Here is a 17,165-nt window from a genome sequence, read left to right as displayed (position 1 = left end):
CCCCGAGCCGGGTATAAATCCTCGTTGTGACTTTTTAGCCAAATCGCTCTAAAGGATCGACTTAAGCTAGTTATCAAAAATATATCCACATAATAATGTGGTCCAATCATATAACATATACAATTACAATTATACCCTTAACGGGTCAAAATTACGAAAATACCATTTTCACAAAAAATGGGCCCACAATTACATTTAATACACCTAAGCATGCATAAATAGATATATCTTAATATAACTCATATATATTTCACATAATCACACGTATATTCAATTAAGTTCATGTAATAATCAATCTATGCCCTCGCGGCACGCTAATCAAGGCACTAAGCCCTATTAGCAAATTAAGGTTGTTACATTAAGTCTCCATTGGTATAATCACTTCATGCAATTTAATCGTCCAATAATTGGTTCATAATTAGAGATAGGTTAATTATCATTTTAACCCTCTAATTACCTCTTTATCCCTAAGTACCATTAATTCACTAGTGAACAGTTAATTTATAAACTTTTAATAATTAGAGGCCTCAAACTATTATGTTCCAAAATTAACACTTAAGGAAAATATTATTCAATCTTCTTATGAAGAAGGCTTGGATTCCATATCTGTATTCATGTCCCCAACCATTTAGATCAATGAGCCACCAAAACAAAACAAAAAATTAGCCTGATCATTCTAACATGTCCTAATGAGTGAATCAAAGGACCCAAATAACATAAACAAGAGTTCATGATAACTTCAGGATTTAGATTGATTTGTAAATGATCATCTAATGATATGATTATAAGTCTTTAAGGTTTTTCATATCAACAATTGATATGCCGATAACAGTATTTAGTAAAGAGTTAATTACATATTGGGTCCAGACCTATATTATCATTATCATATAAAGCAACTCTATCGAGATGTCTATCTACATCAGTGATTCGGATCTAGATCACAAGTATTCATATTACTAGTAGACCATACTAGTAATGTTTTATTAAAAATTTCATAAATTTAGTATAAACTATGAACCATTTAATTCATTATCTATAATCTTAATCCTCTCGTACGCATACAAAATTATAGTTGTATTAATGAATTATGATTTTTCTGATATTTATATAAATATTATTCCATAATAAACACTAATTATATAAGAATATTTTTTATATAAATTTCATAAGTAATGAACTAGTTTTATTGCTTTAAGGGTACCATGCCTAATACTAGGTACCAAAAACACAAAAGGGGTGCACCGATATGCACATTTTAGGGGTTCACTCAAGAAGGCCCCTAAATTTTGTTTCTCTTTCTTTTAGTGTTAAAAGTATAAATGTTAGACCCTCCAAAATTACTCAAAGAATAATTAAAAACTTTACTGCGTGCATTAAACACTCATTTTTTAAAGTGTACAAGTTGGAAGTCAAAATTACTTTCCCTTAAAGGAAAAGTTAAAAGTACTAGTTTGAAAAACGTGATAGGCATTTGAATATTGTAAATTTAAATATGTATTTTATCTTCAATTTGGTGGGGAAGCTAAGACTAGTGTAACTCTGTTAATTGCAATCATATCATGTGCCTTAATAAGTACCTTATTCCAATTAGCTAAAAAGTTAGTTCTTTTTATTGCTGGAGGAACTCCCCAAACTAGGGGCGCCTTTCATAAAAAGAAAATGAGAAGGATACAATTGAAGTAGAAAACATAAGGCAGGATAAGAAACAAGTGCCCACAAACCAACAAAATAAGGAACTAGAAAAAGAGTACATAACAAATCTACCTGAACAATCCAAAGAAAAAACTACAACAGTACAGGAACAAAAAAAAAAAACAGAAAACAATAAATGGAGGAATCAATAGTAAACTAGTAGTAGAAAGTATCCAACTTCGTGAAAAAATCAGAAGGGTTCACGGTGGAAAGATGTCATTGTAATCTTGCAGCATAGCATGATTGGAGAGAACAATATCTGTCTCTTGGGTAAGAGAATTAATAGTTGCGTACTTTGCTAGATTGTGAGCCTCGTAGTTGAAAGATCTAGGGACCTTTTTGAGCTTCCATTGTTCGATGAATGCAGAAAGAGACCTGAACTCATCTTGCAGATCTTCTATCAATCTCGATTGGTATCTTCCTAATTGTTTGAATAAGTCAAATACCAGCTATTGTCACAATTGAATATTACCAGTTTTTCACCTTTTTGCACAACATCTTTTGCAACATGGATTACTTCGAAAGCTTTCGCTGTCATGCAATCCTGAGCAGTGTGATAGATAGTCTTGGTTGTTTTGATATTACTTGTGCAATCTCTACTGAGGAATCCCATGGATGCCCCATTTTCTCTCATAGCAGCGTCTGATTGATAGCAAATCCAAGCAGTAGATGTGGGCTCTCTTGCTAGTGTTGAAGTGTCTCGAGAGAATTAATTCATCCACTCAAACCTTTTCTGATTAAATGTGTTGCAAAGGGTGCCGAGGGGGGTTGGGGAGCCTCCATGAGTGATGTTATTCCTTTCATGCCAAATTGGGTCCACTAAAATGGAGGTTGCATTGAAAAAGTCGTCCCCCGTGAGCCCATAAGGTCTGTTACGATCACCTTTGAAGAAGTTGAACCAATCCTTACAGTTGTTAAAATGTAATTCCTCTATCTTGATACCCCACAAGTTAGCAAACCAAAGTCTAGTGGTTAAGTTGCATCGCCAGAACAAATGAAGTGTTGATTCCTTTTCAGAGTTGCAGAAACAATAGGTTGGATCTTCAAGTAAGGATAAGCCATGAAGTTTGTCTTTGGTGGGCAAGACGTCATTGAGAATTTTCCACCAAAGGAGCTTATGTCCGGAATGGATCTTTGCTCTCCATATTGTTTTCCAAATATCTGAATTGTCCAAATCGTCGTTGACGAATCTGTTGGCCAAGGTCGATCTTATGGTGAAGGATCCCTTTGTGTCTAGATTCTAGAGCCAAGTGTCTTCCTTATCAACCCCAGGGAGCTTAATTTTGATAATTCTTTGAACATCTTGCATATCAAATCACTCCTCTAGCATTGAGACATTCCATTTTCCATTGGAAATGAAAGCACTTACCCAGCTTGTAGTGTCCCAAATTCCCTAATATGGCTTAGTGCCTAGATTAGGGGGTCAGGAGGGCGATAATTGATTTAAAATGTTATTATGAGATGATAGGCATTATTATGTGTGTTGTATTATTATATGATTGTGTTTGCATCTACGTGGGCCCATTTTTTATAAGAAGGGCATTTCTGTAATTTTTGCCCGTTGAGGGAATTTTTTTTATATTTATATGCATGAATGTGACATATGGGTGGTATCACATTATTATGTGATTATGTTTGAGCTTTTCGGCATGAGACGATCCTAGGAAGCAAGTTAGCGGTTTAGTCGTAACGAGCTTAATTACTGAGTTCGGGGTGAACCTAGGGGTAATTTGGTGCTTAGTACATTACTGGGAATGAGCGGGTAATGGGAAATGATTTGATGATTATTTGAGGATATTGGGAGTAACAGAAATTTAGGGACGTTAATTATGATTAACGAGGTAGGTGGAAATGAAAAAATCACCCTTGGGTGGCTTTGAAGGTGTTAGATGGCCCTAGGGGCAATTTGGTCATTTAGGCCATTAGATATACTTAGCCAAGTAGGCTGGAGAAGGAACCATGGCAGGAAAATAGGGGTTCTCTCTTCTCTCTCGATTATACTCTCTCTCACTCACTCGGTTGATTTTTGAAGCTTGAGGTTAGGAAAATTGGAGCTATTTAAGCTAGGTTCTTGATTGAGTAAAGCTTAGAGATAATTCTGGGATTGAGGTAAGGATTCTCAGCTTGAACTTTAAGGTTTTTACTCTGTTTTTATGTTGTTTGAAAGCTTGAGAGTTTGGTTGTAGAATTGAGTATTTGATGGTGTTTTGAGTGTTTCTAGGCTTGGGTTTCATAGCTAGATTGGTGGTAGTGTGGTTTTGATGTTTGTTTTAATATTGGAATTGTTTGGTGGAAGTTTTGGCTGAGTTAGGAATTGAAGAAAATGTAGGGGAGTTGGGTTCGTAGGGTCAAGTCGAGACCGAGTTCATGGAAGCCACGACTTGAGTGAACCCCAGAGCTTTCACTGGGCTCTGTCTGGCAGGCGCGCTACGACCTTCAAGGGCAAGTCGTGGCCCACCCCTGGCACTCAGACAGGGGGCCTGTCTATCTGGGAGGCCTGCTGCGACCCTTGTGGGCAGGTCGCAGCCCACCTGTTCTTTTTGAGCCAGGCATGCTTTCACTTAGTTTTAAGTGTGGGTTTTTGAATCTCAAGGCTCGGGATATAATCTACTAACCATTTTAGTAGGATTCGAGTTCCCGGGGGCTAGGTTTTAGTCTAGGAGTATTTTATTACTCATTTTATTGATGGGATTTCATATTTGGTTATGATTAGGTTACCTCTAAGGGCCTAAGGACAAGATAATTCTCAAGGGTCATTCTTAACTTATTTTACGCTCAAACCTGAGGTAAGAAAACTGCACCCATTATGTGACATACATGATTATTGATGAGGCATGTTGAGTGCTCTATATATGGACATTTGTTGCATTGTGAATGCCTGGTTGCATTTCTTACTTGTGAGTGGCACTAACTTATTATTCAGAAATGGCAATAGTGTTGAGTGCTGGTCGTGAAGCTCTGAATTATCAGTCAGGATCGGCAACAGTACTGAGCGCTAGTTGTATGGCATCGACTTATGAGTAAAAAGTGGTAATAGCGCAGTGAGCGCTGGTCGATATGATTAGATCTAATCAACAGAGCATTATATGCTACTCTGACCCTATGGTCGAAGAAAACTAAAGCGCTTGACTAGTCTATGGCTAGTTACTCAGAGCCAGGGATAAAAGGGTCAGGTGACTTGATGGTCACATGGCTTAGGGCGCAAAATCCCAGGATGTCTTATTAGCCATTTATTCAAGGCACATGACCCTAGGTTGACTTAATAGTCATTTATTTACGGTGCAGGACCCCAGAATGACTTAACATTCATTGATCCAGGGCATAGGACCCCAGCATGGCTTAATAGTCATCATTTGATTAGGGCTGTGAGCCCCTAAATGATTATTTATTTACGCTTGCATACATGAAGTAATAAGTTTTCTTGTTGAGCCTTGGCTCACGGGTGCTATGTGGTGTAGGTAAAGGGAAAGAGAAGCTTACCCAACCTTCAGTGGAGTGCTTAGGCGGCAATGTGTACTTATGCGGCCGCTTGACCACCACGATGAAGGTATTTCTCAAGGGAACTAGGGTTTAACCTTATTTTTGCCGCTTAGGTCGACGAATTGTAACTTTTGAATTGTAATGACCAATTTGGATTCTAAACACTTTTATGGGATCCCATGCACAATTTAATGTTTTAAATAAAATATATCCATTCCCTTTGACCGAGATTTTTAACCCTGGCCATTAATAAGACTTAGATGCACGGTTATGGCCTAACGACTCGTTTGGCGAGTTAAGCACTATTTAAAGTACACAGTGTGACGGTCTTGGCTAACCAGGGCATTACACAACTCATCCTGTGAAAGGCTTCCTTTTTAGGGACAGGACAAGGATGAGGTCTTGGGACCCAATTATAGAACCAAATGGAAGTAGATTGTCAGTTGCCTATCTTCCTGCAAAGACCCTTGCTTATGATACTCCTGCCCTTTAGGATGCCTTTCCAAATTGTTGAATCTGAAATCCTTTGAACCATGTCCATGAAATTTTGGCCACTAATGTACTTGGCATGCATGATTCTATGGCATAGGCCTTGTTTCCCAGTGATCAATTCCCAACATCTTTTTTCCATAAAGGCATCGTTAAGGCATCTAGTAGGTCGGAATCCCAGGCCTCCGTGAAGCTTAGGTTTGCACATACGGTCCCAAGAAATTGTATGCCATTCTCTTTTTTCGTTTTTGTGTCCCCACCTAAAACTCCTTAGTAGTTTGTCCACATTATCCAATGTAGTCTTAGGCACAAGACTAGAAGCTGCTGTGTAAGAGAATAGGGAAGCACCCACTACTTGCACAAGAGTAGTTCTCCCTTCTTTTGAAAGAAGTTTAACCTTCCATCCTTGTATTCTAGTTGATACTTTGTGAAGTATGTAGGCTATGTCTTTCATTTTGGCTCTGGAATGGAAAAAAGGCATACCCAGGTGTTTGGTATCCCTTTTAGCTTGAGGCATCCCTAGAATGTTTGAAATTTCTATAGATTTAGCTCGTGCAACATTGTGCGAAAAAATATCTTCAAACTTTGTCATATTGATTTTCTGGCATGACCACTCACAATTGTTATGTAGGCATGCTAATAGCCCACGAACTTCCTTGGAAGTAGCTTTGCCAAAAAGTATGACATCATCTACAAAAAGAAGGTGAGATATAGATAGAGCTTGTCTAGCCACCTAAATTCTTTTAATGTGACCTCAAATCTCACTTTTGCAAATCAATCTTGATAGAACTTTCGCCACAATGATAAAGAAAGTTGGAGATAGGGGGTCGCCCTATCTGATGCCTCATGTTGGGACCTTATCAAAAAGAGCCCCATTCAGAATCATGTTAAACTTAGAAGTGGTGACACACATATTGATCCACTCTATGAATCTCGGGGCAAACCCAAGGCATGTGAGCACCCCTTCAAGAAGCCCCAATCTAGTGTCTCATAGTCTTTTCCATGTCAATCTTGATAATCATATGTCAATCTTTGCCTCTTTTTTGTGTCATGGAGTGGTGTATCTCTTGGACAAGCATTGTATTGTCCTGGATTGCTCTTCCTCTAACAAAGGCTGGTTGCATAAGGGAAATTACCTTCGGTAGGATTGGTCTCAATCGATTAGCTATGATTTTGGAGATAATCTTATAGACCACATTTCATAAAGAAAATGGTCTATAATCTTAGAGCGCTCCGGCACCCTTGAATTTTGAAAGAAACACCTAACCATCGACATAGCATTTGTTTTAATAATCTCTAATGTAGTGAGAATATTCTAGAATAGTATGGGGCATCTTTATTCTAGAATATTCTAATTTGTTAGTTATTTCTCTTATGTATTTTATTATTGCTATTATGATGTCATCCATATGAGGGATCTATAAATACCCCACTTGTTTTATTGTAAGGGAACTTTTGGAATTTATATTTGAAATAGAGTTTTGAGAGTCTCTCATATTTTGGGTTTTCCTTTTATTTCCATGTATTTGGCATGAGCATTGCTCAACGATCCAATCCGCCACATCATTTGGTATCAGAGTTAGGTGTCTAGAGTAGTATGAGGTGTCTTTATTCTAAAATAGTCTAATTTGTTAGTTTTTTCTTTTATGTATTTTATTTTATTATTGCTATTATGATCTCATCTATGTGAGGGTTCTATAAATATCACACTTGTTTTATTGTAAGGGAACTTTTGGAATTAATATTTTGAAATAGATTCTTGAGAGTCTCTCATATTTGGGGTTTTTCAATTATTTTCCATGGATTTGGCATGAGCATTGCTCAACTATCCAACTTGTTGCATCATTTAGTATTCAGAGCCTCAATTCTTTCCTAAGAGGTACGATAGTCATGAATTGTGTTTGGAGTCGCTTCGATATCAAAGAACATGAAGTGGAAGCCTTTTGGGCATATCAAAAACTTCAACGAATGTGAAAGAGAGATTTAGCTCACTGTTTATCCTAGCGAGATAGAGATTCAAGCAACAGAGAATAGCGATTTCGAAAGTGGAGTGACCACCAACGATCGAATTTCCCACATTCATTTTCAAAGTACCATCCATCATCACCATCCTTGCCACCTCCATCTTCATATTCTTCACTGTTCAGTCATCATCAAACCCATTGTATCCCAACCTCATGCTCACCACCCACACCACAATACCGTAACTCACTACCACCATCACCACATTGTAACCCATACTACAAATATCACACTCATCACATTCCCTCCTCTGACTACTCATTCCTCTCAACATCAAAGAGAAGCTCATATTCAACCTATATCCATACCCAAAACCAAAAAACTCATGACCATGTTATACTAAACTACTCCTCTGATATCGACAAGCATAACCATAAAAAAAACACTGGAGTCGACCACCGACGTTCTTTGTTATGTCACTCGGCTGCAATGTCCTCCTAGGAAGACTCATGGTCGACGATGTCTACGAAAGCACAACTGGCTCGGCATTGGACCACCGATCTTCATGATCGACCCTAACAATGTTCAACGCCACTAGTGTGACCTCCGCACACTTTGATGGACCACCATGTTTGGAGGACAAAGGAGCTTGACGGTACGACAATAACGAACTTTGACTCTGATTTTGATGAGAATTATAGCAACAAGCTTACTCCAATAGTAGCACGGCTATCTATACTCACTGATCTCCAATCGACATCAAATGAATCTATTAAAGGTACCTTACAAAATCAACACCTAATGTCGAATTTTTTTTTTATGAATGAGTTGTATTCGTTTCTTCCTTGGATGATTCATCTACCTACAACCCTGGTTCTAATCCATGTGAAGAAGATACATTACATGAATTGGGCCAATATAAAATTAACCCTAGTAAAGCCCATTACCATATAGCTCTCCCACAAATTGAAAAAAAACAAATGGGCCATAAATATTTTGTTCAAACCAAAGCCCAATTACATTCTAAACAAGACTGATCCAATTCTGAGCCCAATTTTCTTCAACCAATTAAACCAACATTTAATTCAAATCTAGGCCCACTTTGCCAAAAGATAGACCCATAACTCTTGCTAATATGATGGTATTTTATATAGAAATGGTTATATTTTGAGGAAATTACAAATTCTTCTTATGTTAGTTTGGAAGAAGGAATTATTGATGGAAGCAATAGTACACAAGAGCAACTTTTGGAGAACGTTTGTAAGGCCCTGCTAATTAGGGTTCGTTACCACGTGTGTTTAAAATTAGTGCTGGACTCACTAAATGAGTCATTTGGACTAAAACACGTGATTAAGCCAAGAAAGGGTTTGAGTCTTAAAAATTTTGGTCAAGAAGAAAAATTTTCCATTAAAAGAAACTTTATTCTTTACATGGGATCCCAAAATGCAATTTTAAAAATTTGTTACAACTCAGGGTTTACAAAATAATTCGGCCTAAGTAGAAAAATAAGGTCCAACCCTAGCTCCCCTGCGATATCTCAATCATGGCAGTCGAGCGGACTGCATATGTACACATCACCGCTATCGCTCTCCAACTCATGGCTGGCTAAGCTTCTCCTTACCCTTACCTGAACCACAAATCACCCATGAGCCAAAAGTCTCAGCAAGAAAACATATCAACAAGTTAAGATAATTCACAGAATATAATAGCATGCTTAAAAGTAATAACTGGAACCAAGCCTACACAATGTACAGTTGAGTGACCATAAAATCACACAAGTGTGTGTCGCACTCTTATTTATTCATACAGCATCTGAGCCAGGCAAGTGCATAAGGCACTCTCGGGGTGGTCTACCCATAACGACCTACGCTCAATGCGCATGATGCCGATCACGACTTATAAGTCGAGCCTTACAAACCCTCGACTTATGAGTCAAGCCTTGGAAACCCTCAACTAATAAGTCGAGCCCCTTTTGAACCAAATATACCCTTGACTAGCAAGTCAAGCTTTAATCGGATGCAACAAATGGATTCTTGGCTTATAAAGCGAGCTTCCTAGCCAAAACAAACATCCACATAATACATTCGTCATACATGTAGATACAATGCATTACAATATACTAAAGCAGATATGCACATGCATAATTATAACCATGCTCATTAGCTGGGCCCGAGCCCTAATCACATTTACTTTTAACAAATGGGCCAAGCCCCAATCATATTACATTAATAGCTAGGTCAAGCGGCAATCATGCATCTCATGCATCAGGTGCATTTTTCTTACCTCGATCCTCGTGCAAATAGTGGAATGATCCCGAGCACTGATCCTAACCCGAGCCTGGCAGAAACCCTAGTCACAACACAAGTATCGTTTATCAAAACTTAACCCTAGAACCTAAGTTCCAAACCGAACACTAAATCTTAAAACCATGGTTCTTAGTTAACAGGGGGCTAAAAATGTCCCCAGAGCCCCCAAGCAAGCTCCTAAATCTGATTCCTGAGCCCCCCGGGCCTAGCCCTAAGAATCAGTAAACAAACATTTCGGGGCCCCTGGTGTGGTCGCGCCCACAAAATATTTGGGGCTTTTGGACCAATGGTGTGGTCGCGCCAACCCTTGGCACGGTCGCACCCCTCAAATTGAATCCAATTTTCCTCTTTATGGGACACTAGCGCGGTCGCGCTATAACCTAGTGTAGTTGCGCTTAGTCCCCATAACCTGAAAATATGCCTAGAACATGATGTTCTTCCCAAAATCACAAACCCAACAATTTCTCAGTAATTTCAGACCCTAATTTTGACCAATCCATATGTTTCTAGCATAATTCCAGCCACATAAACAAAATACTAAGCCTAGGAAACAAAACCTACTAATTAAACCATTACAACACCCTTTAAAATCTTAAACTAAGAATCAAAAAATCACAAAACCCAAAACACCATTGAAATTTGAGGGAACCAGAGGTTTACCTTCATTTCTTCTGCCCCAATTCGAACCCTGGCTGGAATCATCTAGTTTGGTAGCTCTAAACTCCTCAGCAAGCTCAATTTCTCCTTCAATCCCTTCCAAGATTTCACTTTGGCCTAACTTGAAAATCCCCTTGAGTGAGCTCCCAAAATGTTCTAACAATAGAGAATAGAATGAGGGAAAAATGTGTAAGACCCCTTCCCAAAGGCTGTTGCTGGTTAGCTAACCCAAGTGGTCAAATGATCATTATGCCCCTCACCCCTTTTATCTTAGATGTTACCCTCAAGGGAAATTTAGTCATTTGGCATAATTCCTGCTAACCTCAAAATATCTCATAAATTCCCAAATAATATATCAAAGCAATGTTCATCAATTAATTCCCGGTAAATTACCAAATTACCAAAATACCGCAAAGCTCACCCCGAGTCGGGTATTTTACCCCGTTGTGACTTTACCGCTAACTAGCTCCCTATGATTGTCTCATGTCGAGTAACTCAAATATATCCACATAATAATGTGGACAACAATCATATGTCACACATATTTACAATTATACCCTTAACGGGTCAAAATTACGAAAATACCCTTCTAATAAGAAACGGGCCCACATGCATATTTAATACACCTAAATATGCAAGCATAATCATATCATAATACAATTCACATAATAACATGCTCATAACATAAGCACTCAATCAATTCAATTATTTCCTCCCGGCCCCCTAATCCAAGCACTAAGCCTATTAGGGAATTTGGGGCACTACAACGTTAATATCATAACAATTGAAGCGCCACAAATTGAGAACCTAAATTTTGATACACTAGTGGTGAAGCCCAAACTTATGATTGACCAAACGGTTGATACTCTTCTTATTGATTTTAGAGCCGTCAAAACTAAAAAGGCAAGGCAACGACAATGGTGGATAGCTTGGCATTTCTTATCAATTTGTTTGGGTATTACTTTGGTACCATTGTGGCTTTGGGATGAGCGTCAAAGGGACTTCTCGATTGGAGTCTACCATTCTCACAAGATAAACTCGAGGTTGAGTTCTTTCATACATAGAGTGAATGATGTAGTGAAGTCTAGAATAGTATGAGGTGTCTTTATTCTAGAATATTCTAATTTGTAAGTTATTTCTTTTATGTATTTTGATGTCATCTATGTGAGGGTTCTATAAATACCCCACTTTTGTTTATTGTAAGTGAACTTTTGGAATTAATATTTTGAAACAAAGTTTTGAGAGTCTCTCATATTTGGGGTTTTCCCCTTATTTGCCATGGATTTGGCATGAGCATTGCTCAACTATCCAATTCACTACATCAATCTCCCAATGTTTCCTATAGAAGGAGCCTAGGAACCCATCTGGTCTTGGAGCTTTATCTGGGTTTATTTGATTAAGAGCATCCTCTATTTCCCCTTCTTCCGGAAGGAGGCACAGAACTTCATTTTGTTGCTCTGTAATGCAACTGTCTATGATTCCTTCGAGGCCAGGCGGGTATTCAATCCTATCTACAATGAAGAGGTTTTTAAATCTATCCAAGAGCCAATTTCCAATCTACTACCTACCATAAAGCCAAGTTCCATCTGAGTTCTTGAGAGCCTGAATATGGTTCCTTATTCTTTTGATAATGTGAGAAGTTTGGAAAAATTTTGTGCTTCTGTCTCCATCTCTTAACCAACTTATCCTTGATTTCTTTTTCCAGTGTATCTCTTTCCTTCAAAGAACTTCATTCAACGTGTTTCGGACCTCAAGTTCATTTTCCAAATTATCTGGATAGGTTGATTCTGCTTGCTTTAGAGCTGTTTTTGCTTTATGGATTTGCTCTTGAATGGATTGAAAGTGCAAGCGGTCCCATTTTAACAAATCCTTTTTTGTTGCCCTCTGCTTTTGAGCAAAACTTCGCATCTGGTCATTGTGATAAGTGGACATCCATGTCCGTTTGATTATCCAGAAGTAGTTGATATTATGAGCCCACATATTCTCATATTTGAATGGCTTGCGCAACTTTTCATTGTCCACAAGGGTGTCCAACAAAATTGGATTATGGTAAAAACTTGAGGTAATCAAATTTTGAAGGGTGGCTTTTGAAAAACTAATTCTACAATCAAGGTTTGCAAAGCATCTATCCAGCCTCACCCGTTTTAGAGTGCTCAAACCCCCTAGCTCTTTACATTTTTTCCTCCAAGTGAATTTCCGCCCCGATGCTGAGATATCCACCAACCTGGATCCTTTACGCATTCTCCTTAATTCAAAAGATTATTTGGACGTATTTCCTTGTCTACTATAGCTTATGCATTCTAAATCATGAAAGGCCCTGTTGAGATCCCCCATTAGAAGAGAATGATCTCTTGAAGAGTTCACCAAGGAACCAATTCTGCCCAGAATTCTTCTCTTTCTCGGTAGGATGGAGGCCCATAGATAGATAATAAAGACCATGTGAACTCGGCGGGATCCAAGGCAATAGACCCAACTATAACGTTTTCATCTGTTTGAACAATGTTTACATCCACTCCTTTTTCCAGCACATGTCGAAGCCACCTGACAGCCCAATAGGTTCTATATAGTGAATATCAGTAAAATGAAACATACATAACAGTCTGGAAAATGATTCCTTGCTAATTCTTTTCTCAGAAAGAATCAAAACATCAGGATTATGAGTTCTGATCAGCTCCGCTAATTCGCGAACTGTCAGATTTTGGTGGTGGCCCCGACAGTTCTAGCCCAAAGCCTTCATGGGAGCTCTAGAGACTTTCTGGGCCAGTCTCTGTAGCCCCAAATTGAAAAACCTATTGTTGTGTCTCCAAAGGGATCTAGTTGACATTTGATTATGTTTTCACCATAGTAGTCGAAGGTGTTGGGCCGGCCTCCTCGTCTCTGTTGTCATCCACTCTTATAAGCTCTTTAATGAACTCTTGAAATTCCTTCTCCTTGAGTGAATCTACAGTTTCATCACTGACTTTGTAAACAATTGCTTCATTCAATTTTTGTAGTTTCTGAGGTCTTCCTCTCTTTTTTCCACTTGAGGACCCAATAAATTTTCTGTTTGGAAGAAGTCCCATCTATATCCCTTGTCGATTTGGTAGCTGACTGACCCCTTATTATTCTTGTTATTTCTCACGTGGGGTCAAGTTCCTGGGGAGAAGACGAGTGGTTCGAGTCCATTTACGAGACACTGGTTGGGAGTTTCCTCGAATAAGTTATGTTGCTCATTGGAAATATTGGTGCTGAGTATTTGTGTATCATTATTAGTGGTGAACTATGTGGGAAGCATTGTAGGGATGACTAAAGTTCCCACTTTTATTTTCTTGCTCCTTGACTGAGAATGATTGATTAAATCTTCAAACTCTAGTGGGGGGGGGGGTTGAGAACCGGTTAAATAGGCCAATATTTAGAAGTGGTCTCACTACCCAGATAGATTTGAAAGCCTTGAGCCCAACACCCCTCGCTGGGCAAAGGGATAACCTGAGAGTTAGGCCTGAAGAAGTTCCTGAAAAGTTAAGGTCGGTCCACCAGGATAGGCAAGTTCGAGGGGCTTGTGTTGTGGGTCTTTCCGTTAAACATGTGGGCTTGTATTGGTGTTAGGGTCTGTTCATTGGTAAGGTTCAAAGATCCAGAAGGATCCATTTCAGATTTGGCCGGGCCAAAAACTCTCGTATCCAACTGGATGTTATTGGAGGGAATATCCACATTTACATTATAGATCCGAGGAGTCTTTTTGTCATTTTTTCTGCATGAAGAAACATGCAGGGGTGTTTTTTGTTCTTGAACTGTTTCCCTTTCCTTTAATGGGTGGAACATGTTCGGAGGACAGAGCTTGTGAATGAGTTGTCTCTATTCCTTATACCATTTTCTCAGAGGTAACAGGCAGAGGCAGACCTGGTTCATTAGCGAAGCTACTTTTGGTACCCTTCTGAATCACTGAAGCCTCATCTAAAGCACGCATGTTCTCTGTTTGATTTGATGACATAACCTTTCATCTGGTGGCCAAATTTCTCTTTTTTGGAGGAGGAGATCGGAACTCCATTTCACTCGGACCATCATCTTCATCATTTCCTTGCCTTACTTGGGTATTATAAGTTGGAGGTTTGTAGATTTATTTATAGAGGAGGTTTGTTATTGGGAGTATAATTATAAGGGTAGATAATCATTCGGTACCTGTATTTTTGTACATTGTGTTTACAATAATGCTCATTTGATACCCTCTATTTTTAAAGGTGTTGTACCCTAAATTTAGCACGAGTTCAATTACTCAGCTTGGGTACAGATGTCAGGTAAATACGTGGAAAAATAACTAAGTAGAATATCTGGTTACTAACCATGTGATAAGCTCGAGATTCAATCCAGTTTGTACACGGTATACAAGTCGTTATCTGACCAACACTTAAGGTAATAATCGAGCTCGAGACTCATAATGGTCAAACAAAACTTTAGGCATTCTGAACCTACTCTGATCTCAGAGACAGATAGTTGTCAAGCATGAGCTCATGTGAGATATTCAACTCGTGAGGACCTAGATATAACACATACTGAAGGATCCCAAGAGATTCGGGAATTCTTTGTGCGCTCATTAATAGCTAGGCGGTATCATATATCTGTCATTTATTATCCGAGATAGCAGGAGCGTATTTATTCTATTATCAAATCACATCCCAATGTAAATTGGAATAATCTGTATTAATTATATACCATATATATAATTACGCGGTTTATTTACGCAGTGACCCAAACTTGTCCATGGAATTCCTCTATAAATACTAGGAATGTTGGATAAGGAAGGGGGAGGATTTTTTGTATTATCAAAACTCTGCAGAAGTAGAGAAATAAACAGTAATAATATTGACTCGTGGACTAGGTGGATTTTAACCATTGGACCACGTAAAAATTCTGGGCTTTTTGAGTGAATGCTTATCATTTCATTGCAATTTATAATCTAGCACTAATCTACCCATTTTACTTCTTAATATGTTGTTGGCGAAAAATCGTGTCAACAGTTTGGTGCTTTCATTAAGAGTAAATTAATGCTTCACAAGTTCCATTCAACTTTCATTATGGTGGTCACTCGTTCAATGCATGATAATGAGATAGAATAGTTTGGTGGGCAGGAGGCCCATCATACTATTGTTCCCAATGAAAGGGGCCCGGATGTTCAACAATGTCCGGGAAAACAACCAGCGGGTCAGGACGATATTGGAAGTTCAGCATCGCTGCCGCCAAATCCTAACCCAAGGTACCTGATTACCGTCGAGATGGAAAACATCTAGTTGAGTAGTCATCTCGCTAGGGCAAATAGATAGATTGAGGAGGTCTTGGCTTGGTTACCCCATCTTGCAACCAACGTTAATTTCGGAAAGAGGCAAAGTGGGTCTCATAAGTCCCACAGGAATAACCGGCCTAAACCAAGTCGATCTGTCAGAACTGCCATTGTGAGTCTATGCCTTCAGGGATAAATCACTAGAATGCTCGGCCCGCTGATCATCACAGGGGTCATTAGCATGTCAGTCGATCAGTTAAGACTGCGAGCCCAAGCTCGGTGCCTTCTTCACAGATTCCCAGGAATGCCCATAACAATCCACGAGGAAGGGCTGGGACAAGCTCACGAAGGCATAACTCTCTAGCAAATCCCTATGTGCCATGATCAGAGCACCAGCCACAAAGAACTAGGGATGTTGGAGTAGAACCAAGGCGAGTTAATTTAGTCCGTCCTGATGGAATGTGGATAGCCTCGCCAATAAGGCATCCTCCATCACTTGTAAGACAACCAACACCACCTCGTCCCCAATGAGATATTCCATCTCGTGGGGACATTAGGAGAAATCCTCCCCCGTCCGCAAATACTTCTATCCCACGAACGCGTGTTGAGAATCCAGGTCCTCAATCTCAACCACGAGCTGTAAGTTTCGCAAACGGAAGTTATTGGACAGAGAGCCATCGTGGAGGCAAGTACGAGAGCGACCTGAGAAATCATTTGAGTTTAGCACAAAGTCATTGATATGATCCATAAGCTGACCTGGGCGATCATCTGAACTCATAGAGAATGTATCCAGCTCGGGATGAGGATATTAGCTATACTCGACATGAGGGAGGTCTTTCCATAGTACACAACAACAGGAATGTCCCGCATAAGCAAGCTCAAGCTTGGAGGGACAATGACCCATCAAACGCGTATAATGTGATGGGAGTAATTGAATAGCCCCCAGCTAACCTAGGGACTATGGACCAAACCGTTGAGAGACTAGCTCTAATGGAAGAGAAAAATGAAAAGACTCTTGTCCAGGAAGGAAAAAGACGATTGAGACTCAGATGAGGAGCTCGAACCTTTTGCTCCAAACATTGCAGCAGCAACATATCTAGTAGGTTTTAGGATGCCGCACATGTCGATGTTTGATGGAGATGGATATCTATCTGATCACCTCGAAATTTTTAACACCATGGTGATGGCCCAAAATGTCGGGCTCGATCTAAGATATATCTTGTTCCCTGTAACTCTGGCCGGGCCTACCAGGCAGTGATTTAAACAATACAAGAGGCATTCCATAAGCTCGTGGAAGAAATTTTCCGCCGATTTCAAAAAAGCAT

At 39.2% G+C, this 17,165-nt stretch overlaps 1 protein-coding gene across 1 annotated transcript; it reads right to left on the bottom strand.

Moving 5' to 3' along the window:
• Window positions 1-12,305: 12,305 nt before the first annotated feature.
• On the bottom strand, window positions 12,306-12,827 carry LOC133795996 (uncharacterized). Its single transcript, XM_062233478.1, has one exon. It carries the CDS (start codon window positions 12,825-12,827, stop codon window positions 12,306-12,308), a length of 522 nt encoding a protein of 173 aa, XP_062089462.1.
• Between the last annotated feature and the right edge of the window lie 4,338 nt (window positions 12,828-17,165).

The sequence above is a fragment of the Humulus lupulus genome, chromosome 8, assembly GCF_963169125.1.
Source record: "Humulus lupulus chromosome 8, drHumLupu1.1, whole genome shotgun sequence".
In the NCBI taxonomy this organism is placed as follows: Eukaryota; Viridiplantae; Streptophyta; class Magnoliopsida; order Rosales; family Cannabaceae; genus Humulus; species Humulus lupulus.
Note: the sequence above shows the minus strand (reverse complement) of the source record. Positions and strands in the feature narration are given on the sequence as shown.

Excerpts from the sequence above, each read along its gene's own strand:
- LOC133795996 (XM_062233478.1), bottom strand. The coding sequence starts at position 12,827 with ATGCGTAAAGGATCCAGGTTGGTGGATATCTCAGCATCGGGGCGGAAA.